Source organism: Canis lupus, chromosome 24 (assembly GCF_011100685.1).
Source record: "Canis lupus familiaris isolate Mischka breed German Shepherd chromosome 24, alternate assembly UU_Cfam_GSD_1.0, whole genome shotgun sequence".
NCBI classification, from domain to species: domain Eukaryota; kingdom Metazoa; phylum Chordata; class Mammalia; order Carnivora; family Canidae; genus Canis; species Canis lupus.
The window spans coordinates 26,324,455-26,349,874 of record NC_049245.1 but is presented as its reverse complement, the minus strand read 5'-3'; the positions used below and the strand labels follow the sequence as shown (position 1 = coordinate 26,349,874).

General features: G+C 42.7%; 2 protein-coding genes and 1 long non-coding RNA gene across 30 annotated transcripts in view; 2 read left to right on the top strand and 1 right to left on the bottom strand.

The window, feature by feature from the left end:
- The window catches only part of MROH8 (maestro heat like repeat family member 8), a 58,945-nt gene extending 46,608 nt beyond the window's left edge, over positions 1-12,337 (top strand). For 8 of the 17 annotated variants that reach the window (XM_038572262.1, XM_038572255.1, XM_038572259.1 and 5 more), the window contains 6 exons: positions 162-317; positions 2,994-3,116; positions 4,582-4,681; positions 4,935-5,000; positions 8,962-9,169; positions 10,242-10,511. In XM_038572262.1, the coding sequence (XP_038428190.1) occupies positions 162-317; positions 2,994-3,116; positions 4,582-4,681; positions 4,935-5,000; positions 8,962-9,131 (615 nt within the window). In that variant the 3' untranslated portion in view covers positions 9,132-9,169; positions 10,242-10,511. Of the gene's footprint in view, positions 1-161; positions 318-2,993; positions 3,117-4,581; positions 4,682-4,934; positions 5,001-8,961; positions 9,170-10,241; positions 10,512-11,436; positions 11,585-12,173 lie in introns of those variants that run through there. The other 9 variants (XM_038572249.1, XM_038572250.1, XM_038572257.1 and 6 more) reach the window with 9 other exon arrangements.
- Positions 12,338-18,309: 5,972 nt separating this feature from the next.
- Positions 18,310-25,170, bottom strand: LOC111092069. 7 transcript variants are annotated; one of them, XR_005377820.1, is made up of 4 exons: positions 25,032-25,170; positions 24,278-24,508; positions 23,741-23,848; positions 18,310-22,375 (listed from the first exon to the last, which is right to left on the bottom strand). It is a non-coding gene; the product is annotated as an uncharacterized LOC111092069 (long non-coding RNA). The 7 variants fall into 7 exon arrangements; XR_005377821.1 differs by lacking the exon at positions 25,032-25,170 and adding an exon at positions 24,771-24,928; XR_005377819.1 differs by lacking the exon at positions 25,032-25,170 and having other exon boundaries at positions 18,310-20,851; positions 22,244-22,375; positions 24,278-24,925.
- RBL1 (RB transcriptional corepressor like 1) overlaps positions 23,936-25,420 on the top strand; it is a 58,830-nt gene continuing 57,345 nt past the window's right edge. For 2 of the 6 annotated variants that reach the window (XR_005377815.1, XM_038572246.1), the window contains exon 1: positions 23,936-24,179. Coding sequence is in view for 3 of the 6 variants with exons in the window: in XM_038572246.1 (XP_038428174.1) it covers positions 24,024-24,179 (156 nt within the window). In the remaining 3 variants the exon portion in view is untranslated. Of the gene's footprint in view, positions 24,180-24,771; positions 24,916-25,420 lie in introns of those variants that run through there. The other 4 variants (XM_038572243.1, XM_038572242.1, XM_038572245.1 and 1 more) reach the window with 4 other exon arrangements.

Below are 25,420 nucleotides of genomic sequence, written 5' to 3'. Positions count from 1 at the left end.
GTACTACAAAGCACCAGGTCTTGCCATCTTTATATATATTTGGCTTCTTGTCCTCAGCTACCTACAGCTAACTAGCCTCATGTTAGGACTGATGTTTCAACCAACAAGTTCAGCATGAACACTTTCAGTGACTTGCTTCCCTTTGGATACTCCCTTTGTAGGTGAGATCTGATGTTCATCGTCTCTCCATGACCCTGTTTGGAGCGTCCATAAAGTCTGTGAAATACACAGATAAGAAGGGTGTAGAGAATCAAGTCCTGGACAGCTTGGTCCCACTACTTCTGTATTCTCAGGATGAAAATGATGCAGTAGCTGAGGTAATGCCTTTGTCAAGTTCTTTCAGACCTGAATAACTTCTAGTCCAGAGCCAAATCTGCAAATAAGCATTCATATCTTTGAAGGCAGGGACTTTGTGGTACCATCTTTTTTTTTTAAGATTTTATTTATTTATTCATAGAGACAGAGAGAGAGGCAGAGACACAGGCAGAGGGAGAAGCAGGCTCCATGCAGGGAGCCTGATGTGGGACTTGATCCGGGGTCTCCAAGATTACGCCCCGGGCTGCAGGTGGCGCTAAACCACTGCGCCACCAGGGCTGCCCTGTGGTACCATCTTTATTTACTATTTCCTCTAGCACAAGCTATCTTTCAAATATTTTGCCTAAGTGAATTGTGTGAAAAATCTTACTCCTTATTTCTGTATAGCAAATTATGGCCCTTTGTGGGTAAGAACAATATATTAAACCTTTTTGCAGCCCCACCCCAATATTTAGCCTAGCACAGAGCCTAAATACAGTGCCAAATGCATCAAACTCTTTTTGTTGATGACAGTGACAGTATTTCATTATCTGTCTTCTTGTATTCAATAACTGCCTTCTGGCCTTTAGACAAATAGACTTGTATTGAGGGCTAAGTCATAAATAGCTTCTCTGACAATCTAGGGAAGCTTCTATATCTCCTTAATATTCTGGGAGTTTCTGCCATAGAGCTGTGCATGGGATGTCATCATCTTGAGAACTGTCCCATACCTCAGGAGCCTGTCCATTCCAATGTGTTATGACCACTAGTTACAGCAGACCAGAGGAATGTTTAGACCACAGTGATTCTGGAAAAATGCTAGAGCTTTCCTCTACTTAAGTTCCCCATTACAGAAATGAAAGCAGGATCGATAACAAGATTTAAGATTATGGTTGGCGGGGATCCCTGGATGGCTCAGCGGTTTAGCGCCACCTTCAGCCCAGGGCCTGATCCTGGAGTCACGGGATCAAGTCCCATGTCCGGCTCCCTGTGTGGAGCCTGCTTCTCCCTCTGCCTGTGTCTCTGCCCCCGCCCCCACCTGTGTCTCTCATGAATAAATAAATAAAATCTTAAAAAAAAAAAAAGATTATGGTTGGCCCTGGTATCTTAATGTAGGGGAAGTATTATGGTCTTGTAACCAAAACTATGAAATATGTCAGCATAGAGTAGAGCTTCCAACCAAGAGATGGAAAATAATGCCCTATAGGGGTCACAGATATTTGGATGCATTGATACCCATCTCACCCCCTCGACCTGTCAGCCCTTATCATCAAGTAAGGCATAGAGCAGCCAAGGCTCTGCACTTACTTTCTTTCAAACCTTGAATGATTCCTAACTTGGTCTTCAAAGCTCTTCAGAGAGTATTCTAAGCAGAGAGGTGAAATCTAACATTGAACAGGTTAGGAATCACTAACACAGGCAGCCCGGGTGGCTCAGCGGTTTAGCACCGCCTTCAGCCCAGGGCATGATCCTGGACCCAGGATCGAGTCCCATGTCAGGCTCCCTGCATGGAGCCTGCTTCTCCCTCTGCCTGTGTCTCTGCCTCTCTCTCTCTCTCTGTCTCTCATGAATAAACAAAATCTTAAAAAAAAAAAAAAAAAAAAAGGAATCACTAACACAGAGAACCTAATCTACCACCCATGTAAGAAATAAAACAGGAATAAATCATGTACCTATCCTCAGTTGAATTCCCCCAATAACTATCATCCTGAATTTTGTTATCACTTCTGCGGTAATATTTGTTCATGTTTTACAACTTTATATGTAGAAAAAAAAACTTTGTATCTTGTATCATTTATAAATCTCTTAGCAACTTGCTCGAGCTTTTTTTGCTTATTTAGCATTGTAAGATTTGCCCACGTTGTGGGCTCCAGTTCATTTCTTCTAACTGCTGTATAGAATTCTATCTTGAAGATATCCTCACACTTCTCCCATGCTCCTATTCTTGAACATTTAATTGTCTCTAGTTCTTGATTGTTACAGTGCTGCAGTGAACATTCTTTACGTATTCCTTTGTGGACCTATGTGAGAGTTTCTTGAGGGAATAAACCCAGAAGTAAACTATCTGGGTATCTTTAACTTTACTAGATATTTACAAATAAACAAAGTAGCTGAACTAACTTGTATTCCCATCAGTTCCCAAAGGAATTTTAATGGCCCAAATCTAGTGAACCTGGGATAAGATACTTGCTTGAATTGAATACTCTTAAGTGGTGGTGTGTGGTACATGGGAGGCATTCTGAGAGCCGTGGATAGAGAAGCCCACTTACTAAATTTTGCTCAAGCATCTGGATTGGGAAGGGATCAGTACTGTCCAGAATTCCTTCCAAGCCAGAGATTCCACAAGGACTATGAGAAGAGGAGCTACACTTCCCTGTGTGAAGTGACAGAAGAATGAAATGGGAGCAAAAAGTATTTGGAGGAGCTTTGCCTCTTAGCGCAAGGAGTAGTGGGAACCCCTGCCCCAATCTCTGTTCTGGTATTACACTTTTACCTTAGACCAGTGGTTTCTACATCCTCCCCACAGCTCTGCAGGCTTCATGGGTCCCTTTCAGAGGGATTGTTTAGGGAAATTGAAGGAGTGCAGGACTCTGGTTTCTCTCTATCCCTGCCCTCACTTTAGCCAGTTCTTTTTGAAGGAAGGTTACCTCAGCTAAAAAATGTTTGAAAACGCTGATCTCTGATAATCCTTTTCCTAGGAAAGCAGGCAAGTCCTAACTATATGTGCCCAGTTCCTGAAGTGGAAGCTGCCCCAAGAAGTGTACTGCAAAGATCCCTGGTACATCAGCCCTAGTGAAGCTGGAACAGTCTGCAAATTCTTTGTATGTGAGCGATACTGGCTTTGTTAACTCTCATATGCTTGCATGCTTAGTTTTTCTGATGTAGTTTTTAATGGAGGAACACGACATAAAGGAAATATTTACCATCCCTTTTGACATCAGCAGCTGATATCCATGAACCATCTTGTATTGGGAACCTATTTCTCTAGTTTCCTCCCAACTGAGTCACACACTTACTTTCTATTACCGCCTTTCTTCATAAAAAAAAGACTCTCTCTTAGATTCTTGGGAGCCCCACTAACCTGAGTCAGAGGCTATGGAGTCAGGCTGATAGTATATGCTCAAAAAACTATTTATGAAGTGAATTTAAATGGAGTTGTGTATTGCCTTTACAATGCCTACTATGGAAGAGCCTAGGACTGGCTATTCCCATGGGTCTTCCGTATGGGTAACCTGCTTAGGACCCAATGTGGGCTCCTCTGATCAAACTTAACGGGGCTAGGAAGCCCCACTATACCACTGTGTCAGGTTTTCCACTAAGAATTATCTCTCTGACATGTACCCAAGTGTTTATCTGAGGCATTGATGACAGTATTTACTGCAAAAATTCAGTGCTCTCAATGTATAAGATTTTAGATTGTCCATGTAACATCATAAGAGCTATGGGAATAGATCCCGACTGTCCTCCTCCTATCTTCAAGCAGCCTATCTTTGTAACAGAATCACTGAGAGGTACATTTATTCATCCAGTAAGCCCAATACATCCGGTGTGCAACAGGCAGTGGAGAACCCAGAAACATGCCAAAGATAAGAACTTCCTAAGGGAGCTTGCTAGCTAGTAAGGGAGATAAAACCTCTGTGGAAAATGAAATAGAAACTCAAGGTGGAAAATGGTATGTGCCAAGAGAGGGGTACCTGCAGAAATGCTCAGAGCAGAGTGAAGGCAATAGTAGGGGTGCGTGGGTGGCTCCGTTGGCTAAGTGTCTGCCTTGGGCTCAGGTCATGATCCCAGGGATCGAACTCCACATTGGGCTCCCTGCTCAACAGAGAGTCTGCTTCTCCTGCACCCTCTTGCCTTTCCCCCCACTTGTGCTCTTTGGTTCTCTCTCCCTGTCAAATAAATAAATAAAATCTTCAAAAAAAAAAAAAAAAAAGAAGTCAAGAGTGACCTGGGAAGAGCCGATAGGCGATAGGGAGGCAGAGTTCAAGGCAGAGCTGAGTGAACGGAGAAAACTTAGATCAGAGAAGTGGAGATGGACTTAGAGGCACACCAGGGACAATCTGCAGCATGAGTGGGTGTGAACATGGTGCATCCAGAGGACGTAACTTTGTCTAAGGACTTGTTATTGTGGTGTAACATTCATTAAGCAACTGCAGTTATTAATTCAAGCACCATATTCTATGCGTCCGATGTCTAACATCGTCCCTGGCTCTGGAAACTAAGTGAGGCTGACAAAAACAGTGGTGTACTTCACTCCTTTCTACTCTTACTTTTTTCCCCACTTAGGGAAAAAAATGCCAGGGGAAAGTTAACCTCCTAGCCCAAACATTGATGTTCTCCAAGAATGCAAAACTTCCTATCAGAAGAGCAGCAGTCTTATTTGTAGGTATAAACAATCCTTTCATTTCTACAGTCACTTTATCCTATATTTTCACAAATTGTGTTGTTGAGTATCCCCGTTCTTTATGAAGATGACCTTGAAAACACTCTTTTGGAGAAAAGGGCTGTTATCTATAGGTAACTATCAGGCACTTGGAAGGCAAGTTTTTAGAATCTGTCTAATCATCAAAAGGCCAGTTCTACCAACTGCTCAGAGTCAAAGCCAGACCACAGCCTTACTGACTTTATCCTGCACTTAGGACTCTTGTTAAAGTATGTGGATTACAGCGAGCTCAGGACGAAGGGCACTGACTGGATAGAGAATGGTAAGTAATAACACATTTGGATTTGGTTTGGGGTAGGATCTGAGGCAGTGCCTGGGGGCAGGCTCTCTGACAGAGGTTAGACCTTGGGAACCAGAGAGCCTGACTTTTGCAGTAATAAAGACCTTGGAGACAGTGAATGACAGTCTCCTCCCAGTTCAATTCCCCTTATTAGGAAAGGACATGACACTTTTTGTTTGGAAACCAGCTTTGCTGAGTGTCTCAGGAACAAGTCCTGATTTTACCTAGAAATACCATCTTAGTAAGTTCTGATGATAGCTCACGAGTACCTCAGAGATGACTGCAACACTCTTTTCTATAAGCAGTTGTCCTGTGAAGTGGCAGGACTTGGCACTACAGAGGTTTATAGTCCTATAAGGTAGCCATCATGCAAATGGTTTTCTGGATTGTCAGTGAGTCGAAGTTTCTATAACTATACAGCTTTGAGGATTTAGCACTCAAAGAATTATTTATTCCCACTTGAAAAGTAGTCATACAATTAGAAAATGCTGTAAAACGCCAAGCCTCACAACCCAAAAGTATGTACTATGAGAACCAAATTAAAATCCTGGGGGCCCCTGGCTGGCTCAGTTGGTAGAGCATGAGACTCTTAATCTCAGATTGTGAGTTCAAGCTCCATGTTGGGTATAAAGATTACTTAAAAATAAAATCCTTAAGCGGTGCCTGCATGGCTCAGTTGGTTAAGCAACTGACTTGGTTTCAGTTCAGGTTGTGACCTCATGGTTGTGATCTCATGGGATCATAACTATGAGATTGAGTCCTGCTGCAGGCTCCATGCTCAGTGGAGAGTCCACTTTCCTTCTCTCTCTGCTGCTCCTCCCATGTGTGCGGCTCTCTCTCTCTCTCTCTCAAATAAACAAATTAAAAAAAAAAAACTTATCCTGAAAAGTTCACTGCTTTTATTTACTTATTTTAAAGATTTTATTTATTTATTCATGAGAGACACACAGAGAGAGGCAGAGACACAGGCATTAGGAGAAGCAGGCTCCATGCAGGGAGCCCAACAGAGAACTCGATCCCGGGTCCCCAGGATCACACCCTAGGCTGAAGGCGGCGCTAAACTGCTGAGCTACCCGGGCTGCCCCGGTTCACTGCTTTTAAAATAAAAGTATGTAACTGATAAAATGGCCAGAAGCTGGACCTATTTAAGAAAGATTATGAGAGGGGTACCTGAGGCTCAGTTAAGCATCTGCCTTTGGCTCAGGTCATGATCTCGGGGTCTTGCAATCGAGCCCAGCACTGGGCTCCCTGCTCGTGGGAGTCTACTTCTCCTTCTCCCTCTGCCCCTCCTCCACTCATGCTCTCTTGCTATCTCTCTCCCTCTCTCTCTCTCTCAAATAAATAAATAAATATTTTTTTTTTAAAAAGTTTAAAGAAAGATTATAAGAGGGGTGCCTCACTGGCTCTGTCGCTGGAGTATGCAATTCTTGACCTTGGAGTTGTAGGCTTGAGCCCCACATCGGGTGCAGAGATTACTTAAAAATGAAATCTTTTGGCAGCCCCAGTGGCCCAGAGGTTTAGCGCCACCTTCGGCCCCAGGTGTGATCCCAGAGACCGGGGATCAAGTCCCACATCAGGCTCCCTGCATGGAGCCTGCTTCTCCCTCTGCCTGTGTGTCTGCCTCTCTCTGTGTGTGTGTCTGTCATTAATAAATAAATAAAACATTTTTTTAAAAATGAAATCTTTGGGATGCCTACATGGCTCAGCAGTTGAGCGTGCCTGCCTTCAGCCCAGGGCATGATCCTGGAGTCCCGGGATCGAGTCCCACATCGAGCTCCCTGCATGGAGCCTCCTTCTCTCTCTGCCTGTGTCTCTGCTTCTTTCTCTCTCTCTCTCTCTCTGTCTCTCATGAATAAATAAAGTCTTAAAAAAAAAAAAAGAAATCTTAAAGAAAAAAAAGATTATGCAAGAGACGCCTAGCTAGCTCAGTCAGTACAGCATGCAACTCCTGGTCTCAAGGTCATAAGTTTGAGTACCACATCAGGGGTAGAGTTCACTTAAAATATTAATTAAATTAAAAAAAGAGAGAGACCTGGGTGGCTCAGTGATTGAGTGTCTGCCTTTGGCTCAGGTCATGATCCTGGGGTCCCGGGATCGAGTCCTGCATCAGGCTCCCTGTAGGGGACCCTGCTTCTCCCTCTGCCTATGTCTCTGCCTCTCTCTGTGTGTCTCTCATGAATAAATAAATAATTTTTTAAAAGAAAAAAAAAAAAGAAAAAATTATTTATGTAAAAAAATTATAAGAGGTATTAACGAGATTTGTGGTGATCATTCTGCAGTATATACAAATATCAAATTATACTTAATAAAAAATTTTTTCAATCATATGATCCTATAACATGGATATGCTATACTTTATTAAACTAATTTCTTAGTATTTCTAATCTTGGATGTTTTCCATTACTTTTTAAAGATTTATTTATTTATTTCTTCATGAGAGACACACACAGAGAGGCAGAGACATAGGCATAGGGAGAAGCAGGCTCCCTGCAGGGAGCCTGATGTGGGACTCCATCCCAGGATCCTCATGTGGGACTCAATCCCAGTACCCCAGATCACACCGCAAACCACTGAGCTACCCAGGTGCCCCCAGTTTTGTTATTTTTAAGTAACACTGGAATGAACATTCCTGTACCTGTTTCTCCTTATTTTCATAGGTTAAATTCCTAGCAGTGAGATTGATAAGACAAAGTATATATTTACTTAAAGGGTTTGATACACATTGCCAAACTTCCCTATAAAAAAGGGATATCTGGCAGCCCCGGTGGCGCAGCGGTTTAGTGCCGCCTGCAGCCCGGGGTGTGATCCTGGAGACCCGGGATCAAGTCCCACATCGGGCTTCCTGCATGGAGCCTGCTTCTCCCTCTCCCTGTGTCTCTGCCTCTCTCTTCGCTCTCTCTGAATGAATCTTAAAAAAAGGGGGGGAGGGGATATCAATCTATGCTCATACCAGCACAGTGTATGATAATGTCAATTTTCAGGTGCCTGGCTGGCTCTGTCAGAAAAGCAACTCTTCAAGAGCAACTCTTGATCCCAGGGTCATGAATTCAAGCCCCATATTGGGTATAGAGATTACTAAAAAACAAAAAGACTTTTATTTTTTAATAATAAATAAACTAAAAAAAAGTCATCTTTCCCTTCACATATCTATGTTTGAATATTAATTTATTAATTAGTAGTTTGCCATTTTGACAGAAAAAGTCATACTGGTATCTCATTATTGTTTTGGCTATGCCCAATGTGGGGCTTGAACTCACAACCCTGAGATGAAGAGTTATGCACTCTACCAACTGAGCCAGCCAAGTGCCCCAAAGTTATGAAAAATATTACAGAAAAAAAATGTTAATGGCTTGGATAAGAGATGATGCAATATTAAATAAAACAAGCAATTGTTAGATAATATGTATAATTTAGTTTCATTTGAACAAAAAGGCACACCTGTAACTGAATAGAAAAAAGAAACAAACATAACAGAGGTTTTCTCTGTTGGTCCAATTATAAGTAACTGATTTTCTTCTAATGCTTACATGTTATCTAAATTTTCTACACAATGAACATATTTATTTTGCAAGAAGAAACAAAAACTAACAAATTTTTTAAAATAATAAATTTATCTTTTTATTGGTGTTCAGTTTGAAAAACAAATTTTTAAGAAAAAACTTAAAAAGAATAATTTAAGAGTAGCCTCTAGGACCAACACAGGAACTTAGAAATTAGCAGTCTTAGACATGGCTCGACAGGTACAGATAATTTAACTTTAGGTGGACTGCTTGACAGTGTGGTTATTGTAAAGGAGTATACTATTGGGCAATTCAAAAATGAATAAATTTTTTAGGTCAAAATTGGAATTGGTTTACAAATGTATAACTGTCAGACAGAGTCTTAGAAAAAGTCCTTCATCTCAGCTGCTATAGACTTATTGGCTGTTTGGTGTGTGGACCAGAGATCATTTCCATAGATCTTCACCTCCAACCTGGGTTTTGTGGCCACTTAGATCTGAAAGCTCTGCTACATGATCCTGAGCCCTCTCTGTGCATCATCGCCTCTCAAGCTCTCTTCAGAGTGCAGAAGGTGGGGGCTGAGCCAGATTCCAGGCAGTCCATTCCAGGCTGAGGAAGCTCATGGGCTGTCTTCCTACTTAGAAATGCAAGGCAAGTAACTTCCGGTAAAAAGTAATTCTTTCAGAAACCACAAAAGTAATAGTCCCCCCTTTTTATTTTCAGACTTAAAGCAATGCTAGCCTGAAGCTACCTCCACCCATTTAATTACCTCAGAACATATTTTTTGCTGTCAAAATCTTTAAGGAATTAGGATATGTAAGGGAAGCTAGCTCTTAGCTTAAATTTGTGAAAATAGTGAAATTCTGCTGAGTTTTTGAGGCATGCCAGAACTTCTATAAAGTTCTGGTCTTGATAAACAGATCTAGCATAGCTTCAAACGATATTCTAAATAAATGTTAATATTGCAATGTTAGTATTGTTGGGTCTCTTATCAAAGCCCACTCTACTTATCAACAATCTGAAGAATAACAACCAATTCTTATAGTTTGATATTATTGGTGTATTTTTACAAAATCCCTGTGGTTTTTTTCTTCTCCTTTCTGTTTCCCTTAAAAACCTTCAAGCAGGAAAAAATTTCTGAAGTGGTAAATTCTAAATCTACCCCAGTTATGTAAGATTTCCACTCTGTCCTTCCCCTTTTCATTTTCCTGATTCCCTCTCCTATAACTACTGTCAGATCCTCAGTTGGCTTTTGGATGGGAACCATTGTTTGTTGAGCACCCACTGTCTGCTTTAAGCATAGATGGAGAAAGTTTTCAAGTAGAAGTTTCCCAAGAAAGAGATTAGTTTGTGTTGGGTGAATACTTTGATAAGCTGCATATAGAACGGTGGGAATCCCCAAGAGGCATACCAGATTAATTAGAAATGGTCCCTATTGGTCTATTTCCCAGGCTTTTGTCTGGTTAAGTAGAGAGCCACAGCTGAGTTGTCTAGGGCGATGGAGAGGCCTCTGGGAGATGGTATGAGAAAAGAGAGGCAATGAGTCAACTGGCATGTGAAAAAGACACATCCAATGGTGAATTGCATTAAGTTTTTGTTGTAAAGTGGGCAACATGAATCCTTACCACCCTGTACCCCAGATTTTCACCTTTCACCCCCAGCCCTCTGCCAAGACATCTTTATAACTTTCTTTGCGATTAATGGTAAGTTGGGTTTGTTTCAGGGGTTGCCAACAGCATGCAGAGTGTGACTGCAAGAGAGTCCCTGCCCAAGAGAGGTCTTCATAGTTGAGACTAGCAGACAGGAGTTTTGAGCTAATTGCAGACCCCACCTGTCTGCTGAATTAAATCTTCACCTTTGAGCAGAGCCAAGAAGACACCTTGAGGATGGCTGCTGGATGTTAAACTTCAGTGCACTGAGCACATTTGAGTTACACGTTATCTCTTGCTGCCCTCTCCTTGGTCTCACTGCATTAAATCACCTTCACTCTCCACTTTTGAACTGTCCGTTTTGTGGATTATCCAGTGAAAATGACTAACACTTAGAGTGTTTTCAATGGGCCAGGCTCTAAGTACATTATATGATTAACTCTTTCAATCCTCAACCACTCCATGTATGATCCTCTGTTTATGAGGGACAGAATATGAAAGTGACTTGCACACAGTCACATAAATAGTAAATGCCAGGATTCAAACTCAAGAGTCTGGCTGCAAAGTCCACATTCTTGGCTGTTCTGCTCTACCCTTTTCTAATCTGCTCTGTCCCTCTCCTGTCAATAAATGCAGATCCACTCTACCATTAATCTCAGTTGCTGAACTCATACCCCAAATTTATGTAACCAAAAAGATGTTATAAAGTGATATTCAACCTCAAATAATAAAAACAAAGTTAGCAATACCTAATTTATTTAATAGGATAGAATGTGCACCAAACACTGTAGAGTAGTGGACTTAGAACAAAAGGTGGTGATTGTGCTTGAGGAATATTGTTTGAATCCTGGAATTGATCTCATGTACTAGCTTGTCTCACAGCCATGAACAGAGTTTGGAATGTGGTTTTGATCCCCACAGACATGTAAGAGTTGGAAAGAATCCTTTCTCTTCACTCATATTCATGCCAGAGTCCCTTTCCCTCCAGGCAGATTTTTATTTATTTTTTTTAAGATTTATTTATTTATGATAGACATAGAGAGAGAGAGAGGCAGAGACACAGGAGGAGGGAGAAGCAGGCCCATGCCGGGAGCCTGATGTGGGACTCGATCCCGGGACTCCAGGATCGCGCCCCGGGCCAAAGGCAGACGCTAAACCGCTGAGCCACCCAGGGATCTGCAGATTTTTATTTTCTAACTAATACCACCAACAGGGAGGGGCAAGTACCATACTTATTTTATTTATGTTTCATTGTGTTAAAATTCACAGAAGGAAGCATCTATTAATAAGAAGTCTGGGACACCTAACTGCAACACTTGGTGGAACACACAACTCTATCTTGGAGTCATGAGTTCAAGCCCAATGTTGGAAATAAAGATTACTTTTTAAAAAAGAAGCAGCAGGGAGCACCTGGGTGGCTTAGTTGGCTAAGCATCTGCCTTTGGCTCAGGTCATGATCCCGGGATTGAGTCCCGCATCAGGCTCCCTATACGGAGTCTGCTTCTCCCTCTGCCTGTGTCTCTGCCTCTCTCTCTGTCTCTATGAATAAATAAATAAAATCTTTAAAAAAAATAATGCAAGTTTTAATGAGCTTAAGTCTTCTAGGGATGTTTGCTTTTAACAAGGTAGAGCCTCTTAAGCCAAAGGCATGGATCTCTAATTGAGAAAGGGTAAGCACTACTGAGCCGGATGGAGAGAGGAGGTATTTGGAATTGAGGCCGGAGGTAGGTAATGATAGGGAACAGAGATTTTCCTATCATCCCAGAACTATATCCTATCAGTCGCTTTCCCTACCTCTTCCCAAACCCTTGTCAGAACACACCAGAAGCAAAGGATTAGAAAGGATAATTAACAACTGCCTTTTGTTATGCAAAACACACACAGAGAGGAAAGTGATGGATTCTGTTCTTCCTGAACAATGGTGATACTTCCCACGATAGAGGATGACTGACTGCCAGTAACTGAATGATTTAGTGATGTCTTCTCTACTTTCTCTCTCTCTGTAGTTTATAGTCTCATGTCCAAGGGAGATGGCATTGGTTTGAAATGGTTCCTACAGGGACGCCTGGGTGGCTCAGTGGTTGAGCATCTGCCTTCGGCTCAGGACGTGATCCTGGAGTCCTGGGATCCAGTCCCACATCGGGCTCCCTGCATGGATGGAGCCTGCTTCTCCCTCTGCCTGTGTCTCTGTGCCTCTCTCGGTGTCTCTCATGAATAAATAAATAAAATCTTTAAAAAAATAAATAAAATGGTTCCTATAGATATCAGAGAATCTTTATGAGGGAGCTGTCACTCCCCCCTCCCCTTTTGTCTTAATATAAATGGCAGTGTGAATATAGCAAAGGACATTTTTCAAGGGAGTAGAGATATGGGGAGAGGTTACAAAGGAGATGGAGCTGAGAATCTAAAAGGGATGCTCACCTGTGAATGAGATAAAAGGTAGAAAGTTGAGACAGTATAGAAGATATATCAAACATCAAACATGGAGTCCAGCCTTATTGGCCCCTTGGACACTAGTTTTCAGTGAAATCTTACCCCCAAACTACTTCAGAAAACCACAAAGAATCTGCCTTTCTAGTCACTCAAATATTTACAAGAGATTGGGACACCTGGGTGGCTCAGTGGTAGAGCGTCTGCCTCTGGCCTAGGACGTGATTCTGGAGTCCTGGGATCAAGTCCCACTTCAGGCTCCCTGCATGGAGCCTGCTTCTCCCTCTGCCTGTTGTCTCTGCCTCTCTCTCTCTCTCTCTGTGTGTCTCTCATGAATAAATAAAATCTTAAAAAAAAAACAAAAGTATTTACAAGAGGTCACAGTCCTACTTACTCCATACAAGGGTGTACCTCCCAAACATTTGTCTTTCAACTACCCACCAACCAAATCAAACCTACTAAATCCTGCTGACTTAAACTCTTGGTTATACATCTTAGGAAATCACTTTTGCGACAAAAAAAAAAAAAAAGGGAGGAGGGAGCAGGACACTAAAAAAGGAAAATAATTTGTAGGCAGTTCAAGTATTCTGACCTTAAAATTAAAGAAAATTGATTTTTCTAGGAAACACAAACTTTCCCCTATAAGAGCCTCAGTGATTTCTAAAGAGTTTTTGTGTTCTATTACTGCCTAGTTTATCTTTTCTGTTTAAGAGCCCAAAGAATTAAAAAAAAAGAGAGACATCCAAAGAATTATAAAATCTGGTAGTTTCATATGAAATAATTTTTGTTTTCAAATAGGCTTTAAGCCAAACACATTTCTACAACTTCCTTTGTGGTATCCTGCTTTAGAGCTTTAAATAATCTTGTCAGAGTATCTTTCATTTTCAGCTTTTTTTTTAAAAGATTTATTTATTTATTTATGATAGACAGAGAAAGAGATAGAGAGAGGCAGAGACACAGGAGGAGGGATAAGCAGGCTCCATGCTGGGAGCCCGACGTGGGACTCCTCCGATCCGGGACTCCAGGATTGCGCCCTGGGCCAAAGGCAGGCGCTAAACCACTGAGCCACCCAGGGATCCCCTCTTTTTTCAGATTTCTAAGTCAAAAGTCCTTTGCAAAAAAAAAAAAAAAAATTATTTTCATCACCTGAATTATTAAAGTAATTGAAAATGGCATTTAAAAAAAAAGTGTCTTCTAATTCAGACCTTCAGAACTTTTTGCTGTTAACTTGGGATTTGGGGGTTTTCTGTTAATTAATGAAATTGTTATGGCATTCTGGTTTTTGAAAGAACCTTTTAAAATGTTTGAAATATTAATATCATAACACAACCCAGGCCTCGTCACCACCAAAACTGAAATAAAAACATGAAATAGATTGGGGTCCCTGGCTGGTTCAGTCTGTAGAGTATCTGACTCTTGATCTGAGTGTCATGAGTTCAAGCCCCATGTTGGGCTTGGAGCCTACATCCCCTGCCTCCCACCCCTACATGAAATAGAAATTAGTTAAGTAGTTTTGCCTTGAAACAAAATCAGTAAGTGACCACATTTGAAAATAATCTCAAGAGACTCATTTCTGCATCGGATTCCTTATGTGAAGACCCTGTACATCAACACTTTAATCAGAATATTTAATCAGAATTTATTTGAACTTAAAATACAGTATGTACAAAGAGAGGAGATCAGAAAACAATTTTTTCTTGATTCATTATAGATTTATTATTACTATTTTTTAAAGATTTTATTTATTGGGCAGCCCGGGTGGCTCAGCGGTTTAGCGCTGCCTTCCACCCAGGGCCTGATCTGGAAGACCCGGGATCGAGTCCTGTGTCGGGCTCCCTGCGTGGAGCCTGCCTGTTGTGTCTCTGCCTCTCTCTCTCTCTCTCTCTCTCTCTCTCTCTCTCTCTCTCTGTGTCTCATGAAAAAAATAAAATCTTGAAAAAAAAATATTTTATTTATTTATTCGTCAGAGACACAGAGAGACAGAGACATAGGCAGAGAGAGAAGCAGGTTCCATGCAGGAGCCCGATGTTTGACTTGATCCCGGGACTCCAGGATCATGGCCTGGGCCAAAGGCAGATGCTCAACCACTGAGCCACCCAGACATCCCTATTATAGATTAAAGTGGTAATGGATATGTGTTCAAAATTCAAGTTATAAAATATTCCTGGCCACCTATCTACTTCACCTCCCTGAGGTACCTGAAGGTACCATGCTACCTGAAGGTACCATGCTACAAGTTTCTTATATCTCCAAGGTACAATTATGCATTTATGAGTAAATATGTGTATTCTCTTCCCCACTTTTTCTCCAAATTATAGTATTCTATACATACTTTTCTGTACCTAGCACTTTCTCTCATTAATAATTGAGATTTTTCTATATTACTCCAAAAAGTTGCCTCATTCTTTATTCCTGCCCAGTATTTCATTGTACTTATTATAATAATGGACACTTAGGTAATTTCCAATCTTTGGCACAAACAATACTACAGTAATTATAGACCTATGTATTTCACACACAGTCAAATGTGTTCTTAGAAGAAAATCCTAAAAGTGGAATTGCCAGGTTGAAGGATATGTCCTTTGTCAATTCAAATTAAAATACCGGGAACAGTTACCCTCCAATGATATAAGAGCATGCTTTTCTCCCCACATCCTTGACAGCACAATATTCTATTTACTCTACAAATTTTTATTTAATTCTTGGTATGGGGGCAGCCCCGGTGGCTCGCTCAGCGGTTTAGCGCCATCTTCAGCCCAGGGCCGGATTCCGGAGACCCAGGATCGAGTCCCACATCAGGCTCCCTGCATGGAGCCTTCAGAATTCTCCCTCTGCCTGTGTCTCTGCCTCTATCTCTGTGTGTCTCTTGTGAATAAATAAAATCTTAAAAAAAAAAAAAAAGGAACATTTGGGTGGTTCAGTGGTTGAGTGTCTGCCTTTGGCTCAGGGCATAATCCCAGGACTCTGGGATCGAGTCCCACATCAGACTTCCTGCATGAAGTCTGCTTCTCCCTCTGCCTGTGTCTCTGCCTCTCTGTATCTTGTGAATAAATAAAATTAAAAAAAAATAATTCTTGGTATGGGTTCAGACACTGTTCCAGGTGATCAGAACACATCAATGAATAAAATAGACCAAAATCCCTGCCCTAGTGGGGTTTATATTCTAAGGCCAGGATGACTGGGGGGGTGGGGGCGGTGAGAAAGGAGAGAGTCACAAATGAAGGAAGAGGGAAATGAAGTTATATAAGGGACCAGATCCAAATTCCCAGTAGGCCATGACAAAAAGTTTGGCTTAATTCTGAAATGGATAGTCACTGAAGCATTTTCAAACTTTTGGATTTTTGACAATAGGTTTAAAAAATGTTTTCAGTGGTTTAAGTTTGCATATTCTTTTTTTTTTTTTAATTTTTTTTTTAAATTTTTATTTATTTATGATAGTCACACAGAGAGAAAGAGAGAGAGGCAGAGACACAGGCAGAGGGAGAAGCAGGCTCCACGCACCAGGAGCCCGATGTGGGATTCGATCCCGGGTCTCCAGGATCGCGCCCTGGGCCAAAGGCAGGCGCCAAACCGCTGCGCCACCCAGGGATCCCAAGTTTGCATATTCTTATTAGAAGGGTTGAGGGGTACCTGGGTGGCTCAGTGGGTTGAGCACCTGCCTTTGGCTCAGGTCATATTCCCAGGTTCCTGGGATTGAGTCCCACATTGGGCTCCCCACAGGGTGTCTGCTTCTCCCTCTGCCTATGTCTCTGCCTCTGTGTGTCTCGTGAATAAATAAAATCTTTAAAAAAAAAAAAAAAAAAGGTTTGAGCACCTTTTCATGTCTTAAATGCTAAATTATTTCCTTTTTTAAGTATTCAAATCCTTTCCTCATTTTAAGGATGTTTGTTAGTCTTTTCATGTTGATCCACAGGAATTTTTGTATGTTGAGGAATAGCCTTTGGTTTGTTACTTTAGTTACAAAGTTAGTTAACATCTGAAATGGTCTAGCTACATGGATTTTTGCTTTTGGCTGTTGCATTTCAAACTTCAGGGCCATAGTAATAAGTGTGCTTTGCTTGTATATGGAAATTAATTCATGATTCTCTATTCCTGCATCTTATGTATATGTTTTAATTTTGAAATCAAATATAGAGAAAAAAATCATTTCTGAAATGACAAAATGCCTAGAAGTTCTTAGGTGCATTTTTTTAATTAACAGCTAATCAATAAAAACAGGTAATAAATATCAAGTATCATAGCATACGTACAGGACAGCCTTTTTCCTTTATTTTATTTTATAGCATACATATTTAATAGGTTAATTTTTGGAGTAAGTACAAAGTTCAAAAGATCCCAAAGACACAGAGTAAAAAGTAAATTTCCTTGTTCCTATCTCACTACTATTGCATTCCTTTTCCCTCAAGCAACTACGGTTCCCAGTTTATTTATCCTTCCAGGGATACCTTATATGGATGCATGTGTATGTATAATCTTCAATATGTTTGCTCTAAGTGGACCCATTCCTAATCTCAATTATTCAATGTAAATTCATGCATTAAAAATCAGCTATACTGGGACGTATGGGTGGCTCAGTAGGTTAAGTGTCTGCCTTTGGCTCAGGTCCTAGGATCAAGCCCCACATCAGGCTCTCCACTCAGTAAGGAGTCTGATTCTTCCTCTGACCCTACCCCCTCTCATGCTCTTTCTCTCTCAAATAAATAAATAAAATCTTTTAAAAAAAATCAGCTATACTGACAGGGATAACATGTTTTAAGGTGTAGAAATAAAGATTAGCTTCAGTTGTTTCTGGTGCAGTAAGAAACTGGAAAGAAAATAGTTAAGTTATGATTGTCATTTGTATGGAAGTGTCACATAATTTTTTCCTTTGTATTAGTTGTATAATTTAGACATTGTTACTGCCATTTTACAGATGAGGAAATAGGCTCAGAGAGGTTTAAAAATGTGCTAAAGAACACAAAATCAGTTAGGACTTAAACTCATATGTCTTGATTCTACTTCTCTACTTTCTTTAGAGTAGAGGGTACAGCCATGGAGAAAAATCTTAGCTATTTCAAAGGAGGAAAATATCCATCTCTCTATACTGAATGTGGAAATTGAAATGAGGAATAATCAGGAATAATCTAAGACTGCTACTGCCGTCTTTGAGTATTACATGCATACTTCTTATATGGTTTGACTTTTTTTTTTTTTTTAATTTTTATTTATTTATGATAGTCACAGAGAGAGAGAGAGAGAGGCAGAGACACAGGCAGAGGGAGAAGCAGGCTCCATGCACCGGGAGCCCGATGTGGGATTCGATCCTGGGTCTCCAGGATCGCGCCCTGGGCCAAAGGCAGGCGCCAAACCGCTGCGCTACCCAGGGATCCCCTGGTTTGACTTTTCAACCAGGATCTTCTGCTTAGGGATATCTGGGGTGGTTTTTAGCTAACAAAGTTCAGGTTTCCGGCTCTCCTGGGATTAAGGGGGAGCAGGAGTTTTTTTCAAGAGGTGGATGACAACTTTATTTAGGAATGTTTTGTAGGGTAGCCTGAGTGGCTCAGTGGTTTAGCGCCACCTTCAGCCCAGGGCCTGATCCTGGAATCCCGGGACTGAGTCCACGTCGGGCTCCGTGCATGGAGCCTGCTTCTCCCTCTGCCTGTGTCTCTGCCTCTCTCTTGCTTGCTCATGAATAAATAAAATAAAAAATCTTTAAAAAGAAAAAAAAGAATGTCATTTGTAGACCATTTTAATTTTTTCCTTCTTTTTTTTTTTAACATACAGTGCAGTATTGGTTTCATATAGTTAACACATAGTGCAATATTGGTCTCTGGAGTAAAATTTAATGATTCATCACTTACATGAAACGCCCAGTGCTCATCACAACAAGTGTCCTCTTTAATACCCATCATCCATCTAGCCCTTGTCCTGCCTATCTCCCTCCATTAACCCTCAGGTTGTTCTCTAACATTAAGAGTCACTTAGGGCTTGTTTCCCGCTCTCGTTTTTTTAAGGGGAAGCAGGATTAATCCAGGTATGTATGGATTCAGGAAACAAAAATGATCATAATTTTTGGTCCTAGGTAGAATTACGTCTGTGCCAGTACAATCTCTTAAAGGAAAACTTAAAAAAAATGCTATCCTTGGGATGCCTGGGTGGCTCAGTGGTGAGCATCTGCCTTCGGCTCAGGGAGTGATCCTGGGTACAAGGATTAAGTCCCGCATCAGGCTCCCTGTGAGGAGCCTGCTTCTCCCTGTGTCTATATCTCGACTCTGTATTCTCATGAATAAATAAATAAAATCTTAAAAAATGCGTTCTTGAAATATCTTCCTTTGACTAAATTGAGTGCAGTAGGCATAGATTTTGATAAAGTCCTTAAAATTACATTTTTAAGTTAAATTGGGCTCTTCAGTTTCTGATTTCCCCAATGTATAAAGGAAGAGGAACAAAAATCACTTAATTGTCCTTGTGGTGGACTGGCACTATTTTCCTGGTAGGCACCGAGTTCAAGGATCACCACTTTAGTTTTTCTTGGAGGACCAAGAGCAGTAAGAATGGTGAGGTCAGGTCTAGCCCCTCCCCCACCACTATCAACTGTTTTTTTTGACAGAAGGTTAGGTGAGTAGTTAGTCTTTCATTATAGGAACATGTGCATGCCAAGTACCTGCTTAGGTATAGTAAAGCTGAGGGATAAAAAAAATTTTTTTGAAATAATTTCAAAATGAAATAGCTAGGAAAAACAATCAGAACTTTGTTTCACTTTCTTACATGTAATCTGTGTTTTAGAATTGCTTATATTTTCAATTACATTTGGGAGGGTATGTACTATAATCATTTTAGTTTTGGAGCCTGGAGCCTCTAAAGACCCTAATCAGGCTCTGAACTTATGCTCTGGGGAACTCTGAAATATTAAACCACAATAGGGAGGCTAATCATAGGGCCTATTACACAATGGAATCAAAATAGAAACAACCTTCATGATGTAGCTGGATCAGAAATGAAAGGCAGAGTAAATGCTTCACTACCCATAGTTCATTTTGTACTCAGAATTCAGTTTAGAAAAAAAAAAAAAAAAAGAATTCAGTTTAGTATTAAATGAGCATATTGCTAGATAGTAGGAAAAAAAAAAAACAGCATGAACCCTGATGAAAAGTAGGGAAAGCATACCAATGAAAGACAAAGATAAAGCATGCAGGTGAGGCTGGATTTGACAGATGTGTCTTTGATGGTGAACTGCCTAAATCTGATTCAATTGTAATACTGTGAACCCCTGAAAAGTTTTAAGAGAGTGACATGATGTATATGTTCCTTGAGAAAAATTAGTAACTAAATGTAAGATGGTTTGGAAAACAAAACATAAAATGTTGAGAGATAACTAGAAACCTGGTAGAGAGAGGAATCCACAAGATTTAGTGACTAGGTGTAGGGGATAAAGGAGTTGAGGAGTTAATGATTAAGAGGAAAGCATTGGCTGGTTTTTTAGAGGGGAGGTTGATGACTATGGCAGTATTTATTGAAAAACAAGGACATAGTTTAGTTACAGTCCAAAGGGTGGGGGGAGTACTGTTTAAAAAATGCTTTATTTCATAAGGGAAATAAGGGAACATAAGAGCATTTTCCTTTTATCTTGGCCTCAATACCAAGGCCTGTACTTCCTAATAATTCAATTCAGGAGAATCTGAGAATTACAACATGGCAAAAGAAAAAAGAAAAAAAAAGTCACTGATTTGATGTAAAAGGTTACAGATCAGGTGAATCAAAAGGAGATGAGAGTGGAAGGCCTTACACAGACCAGATATGACTAACTGAAAATCCAAAGTTAGGGCCTGAATCCAGTCCTTAAGAGAAGGAAAAATGTATAATGTTTCTCAGTTTTTGTTTGCTGGATGGCATTTGAGAGGGGCTTCTTTTGTTCTTGGATCATTTTTAAGCCAGCCATCCTCCTTATTAGTTCAAGTCTAGATGATCTGAAAATCACAGCAAAGGAAGAATCCGTATCTTGCACATAGCAAGCATTCATTAAACATTTGTGGAATGAAGAAATGAAGAATTTTCATAGTATGCATGAAGTGTGAAAAGAGGAGAATCAAATCTAGTAGCAAAGAAGAAATGGGCTTGAGTCCATATACTGCAACTCACTGAAAGCCAAACTACTATAGAAATGAAAAATGGGGCATTGAGTCTCTGGTTTGGGTTGGTTTATAATTCCTGAGACCTCTTTCCTTTTATCTTGGTTTCTTTTCAAGGTCAGAATCACCCTCTCTGTAGTTCAGATCTGAATAAAAAAAGAAATCAATTAGTTATGGCAAAGGCAGAAGACTTGAGGATTCTTATCTCTTGTGATCTTGTCCAGGACCAGCTATGAAAGCCAGGATCCCATGGGGCCAACTTAGTTTTACTCCATTTCTCCTCAAAAAATTCTGACCATAATATTTGCATTTGACAGACCAAGTGGTATTTCTCAACAGTTGTTCCAAACCTTTACCACTCTCAACCCCCTACTACATGTTGCTCTATTTTGCACTCAGCAGAGTACCTAGCAGTTCTGTTTAATCTAGATGTAAGGTGATATTCCAGACAGGAGCTACCAAGAGGAAGGCCAGACTCTGGATTCCTAGCTTAGCCACCTTTTCCAGGGCCTAGGTAAATCAGTGATCTCTTTATCTTTAGTCTCTCTCTGTCTGCTCCTGGCCCTAATTATTCACATACGTTTTCTTCTATGCTAGACAATTCCCTTCCTTCTGCCTCTCCACCACCAAACTTCTTAGAAGCTTTAACTTCCTACTTCCAACTTTCTGACTTTACTCCCTCCCATTAGCCCCTCAGCTACAGTAATCTGGCTCTCATTCCCACCATGCTAAAGAAAACTGCTCTGGCAAATGTCATTAAAAACATATGAACGATAATTTACAAGGTCTTTCTTTGAACTCTATTTGGATTCTCTGCAATGTTGGGCTCTATGGAGTACTTCTTTCCTAGCCTTCGAGATACTACTCCTCTATTTTTATACCTGTGTGGACAGATTCATTCATTCCTCAAATTGTGCCCATCTCTGAAATGTAGGTGTTCCTAAAGGTTCTATCCTTGAGTCTCTTCTTATGCTAACACACTCCTTACCCTTAGCCTCAGGTATTGCCTGAATATTCCCAAATCCTGATGTCCAGACTGTCCCTACTCCTGAAGCTCTCTCTCAAATAAGCTCAGGTTAATTAGAAAACAAATGAGCCACTACAAGAGGGACTTCACCCATGGTTTACCTCCACTAATCCTGACCTTTGGTAAGAGGACAAAAGTTAGAAGGATGTTAAATCTTGATATAGATCTCTTGGAACTGAATATAGACCTCCCCTCAATTATCCATACCCATCCTCTAAGTAAATAAAAACTATTGGGAGGAAAGTCTCTGTGCAGACACTATGTGCCAACATTTCTAGACAATAATGAGACGGTCCTAAAGTCAGCTGCAGTAGTAGCTTCTAGAAGGAAGAAGAGTTGGAAGTGCCACATGGGTGTTTCAGTTTGATTTTGAGTTTGGAGGGTGAGAGGAGATCGAGTCTTTACTCATTTGAGATCCAGCTTGCAGCTGGTTCCCAATTCCAACCCTCTGGAAGCGTAGACAATCTAGAATAGACTGGGAAATTGCTAGGAGAGAGGTGAGAGGGGCTACCTTGCAGGATCCATCAGCCTCCTCTTAAACTTCCTGCAGGCATCCCAAACACAGCGGCTCTATAACTGATGTCATCCCTCTGCTTGTACTCCTATTCTAGTTGACAGCAGCATCACCTTTCACCCTCTTGATCTAGATGGAAACTTCTGTTAATGGGGACTCTTCCTTGTTTAGCAGTGCCCCATTCAGTTCTAAGAGACCTCTCTCCAGACTGGCTCCTTTCAATGCTGGACAACCCCCACCATCTCCACACCTCTAGTCTCTACTCCATCTGATCTATGTGTCCCACTGTAGCCAGAGAGACATTCCCAGAATGCTATGGGTCATTTATCACCTCTTTTCATTAAAACCTCCACTGATAACGTCTAGGCTTTTAGTAGGGTATATGAGGTCCTTTGTAACCTACCTTGACCTATCTTCCATTTTCATCTCTGGTGACTCCTTCCCTCATCCGGGCATCTTTGTAATTTTTCAAACACACTTTGTGAAGTACTGAGTGCCAACTATGAGCCAGGCGCTAATCTAAACTTCGTAATACAGTGAACATGAAAAATAGGTCCCTGCTCTCATGCGATTCACATTTTAGTAGGAAGAGCCAGTGAATAAACAAGATAATTTCAGATAGTTATAATGGTGCTATGAAAACCATGAAATGGGATGTTAGGGGGGTGGGTCAGCTAATTTTAGATAGTGCTCTGGAAGGGCCTGGGAAGGTAATACTTAGTTGAACTTGATGACAAGGAGCCGGACAAGCAAAGACCTGCTATAGAGTATTTTGGGACCGACTGATCAGCATGTGAGAAAGGCCTTGAGGCAAGAACTAGCTTGGCTGCTTGGCATTTTCAAGGTTCCAAAACTAAGCAGTGAGGCTGCACCTTGTTATATACTTGGGTGGGGGCAATGAGGTGAGGCCAGATCACAGGGGCCCTGTGGGCCACTGAGTTTGGATACGATTTTAAGGGCAAGAGGAATCTACTGAAAGATTTTGAGCTAAGGAGTGACAAGGTCTGGGCTCTTCCAGTGAAGGGTTTCAGTGGAGCCGAAGTATAAGCTTGGGAGACCAGTTGCATGCCTTCAGCCATGCGCTCAGGCCATTCCCAAGCCTGGAATGACGGCCCTTCGGGGAGCTGATTACTGCAAGTCTCTCAGCCCAGGTCAAGCCTAGTTTGCCTCGCCAGCCCTTCAACCATTCAACAGATCACTCACGGAGCACAGGAAAGCGTCCCGAAGCCTCCCGCCGTCACAGAACCACTTTTTTCTGTTCCTGCCTCCGTCTCCTAACTCAAGGGGCAAGGCTCAGTCAGACTATGTTTGGCGGGACGGTGACAAACCCAGGCCCGAGGGTTAGTGGTACAGAGAAGGCTTCTCGGTAAGACGATGGAGGCCCAAACCAAAGAGCCGGTTAGACCAGGGCGGCGCAGCGGGCGTCAGGACAGGCCACGGACTACAATTCCCAGCAGACTGCGCGCGCCGGCCGATCCCTCCGCACCAACTTACTCCGCCGGCTGGGCTCACCGCTGCCCGCCAAGGACCAAACTCAGGGCTTTTTTTCTGGAACTGAGGTCCATCTTCTTATCACAGTTCCAGAGCGAGACCACCGAGTGCCTTGCAGGAGAAACGGACTTTTTTGAGGAGAACTGCGGATGCAGACTGCCGGAGAGACGTCGCTCTGAAGCCGCCGAGTTTCGCGCGCTTTGGCGCGGGGGGTTGTGGGTAGCGCGCCCAGGAGGGAGAAAGGAGCCGGGGGGCTGTGACCGCGCCGCCCGCGGGGCCGGAGGGGATGTTCGAAGACGACCCGCACGCCGAGGGGGCGGCGGTAGTCGCCGCGGCCGGGGAGGCGCTGCAGGCCCTGTGCCAGGAGCTGAACCTGGACGAGGGGAGCGCGGCCGAAGCCCTGGACGACTTCACCGCCATCCGGGGCAACTACAGTCTAGAGGTGAGCGGCGGCAGGTGGGCGGCCGGACCCGACCCCCGCCAGGCCCCACCCCCGCCCCGCCCCTGCCCCACCCTGTGGGGCGGTGGGAGTTTACCCACCGGGAAGGGTCGCGGCCCCGCCGGGCGCCGCAGAGTGCGGAGGGGGACGGGCGCGCGTAGACACCGACTATCCATTTTCTTTCTGAGGCGGGAAACCGAAGTCCGGAAGAGGAGCGGCTAGTCCGAGGTCGCACGCCCCCTCGGCGGGGGAGGGGTGGGGGTTCCCTAGACTCCGACCAGCTTCGCTTCGCCCAGCCGAGCGCCGCGGACATCACGATAGCGCCTGTAAATCTATTAAAAAAACAAAAAACAAAAAACAAAACAAAACAAAAAAACCAAAGAACCAAATGCGGGAATGCTAAGAGCTGAAGTGAGCTATAGTGCTGACATCACCGCCCAAGCCCTTTAAACACGTCATCTCGGTTCTCGCCACAACCCGGAGAGCCCGACCCGTGACCCCCATCCCACGGGAGCGCCTAAGCTACGTGGCCAGGGGCGCGCGGCTGCTGGTGGAGCCGCGCGGGGAGTCGGAGCCTTCGGACCGCTCCCTCACCCCGCCCCGCGGCCTCGACGGGAGGGCGGAGGTGTGCGGTGCTGGCCTGCCCGAGAGCGTTCAGCAGGTGGGGCCCAGCCCTCAGCCCGCGCCTGGTCCCGCCTCAGGGCCCTGAGGCTTAGCGCAGCGCCTGGCTCTGAATAAGGTTAGTGTGGCCGGTCACTACCGGATTCCTCACCCCACGCCCACGCCCCAGCCCCGCCCTCGCCCTCGCGGGAGTCCTCACAGCCGCCCCGTGAACGTGGTAGCGCAGTATTGTACCTGCTCTCCGGGTAGAGGACTGGCCTGCCTGTCCAGGGCCATTCTGCTGTTTGTTATAGGAAGCCAGTGTAGACGTAGGAATGGGATTTATTTCAGCACTTCACTCTAAAATTCAGAGGCTTTCCCGCACAATCTGACTCACCGGGTAAAATAAGTAATTCCTGGGTTCAGAGGCATGTAGGTGGGTACGTGGAGTTGAGCGTGTACGTGTGTCTGTTACACGAGGCGGGAAAATACCTAAGAGAGACACTCTTACATGTCTCTGGGATAGGACCGGGTAAACTGGATACAGGACAGCGACCATCCATGGGTGGCACGGCTCAAGAAAGAATAAGAAAGTAAGGGGGGGATTATGGATTATGCCTACTCAATGAAAACAAACTAATTTT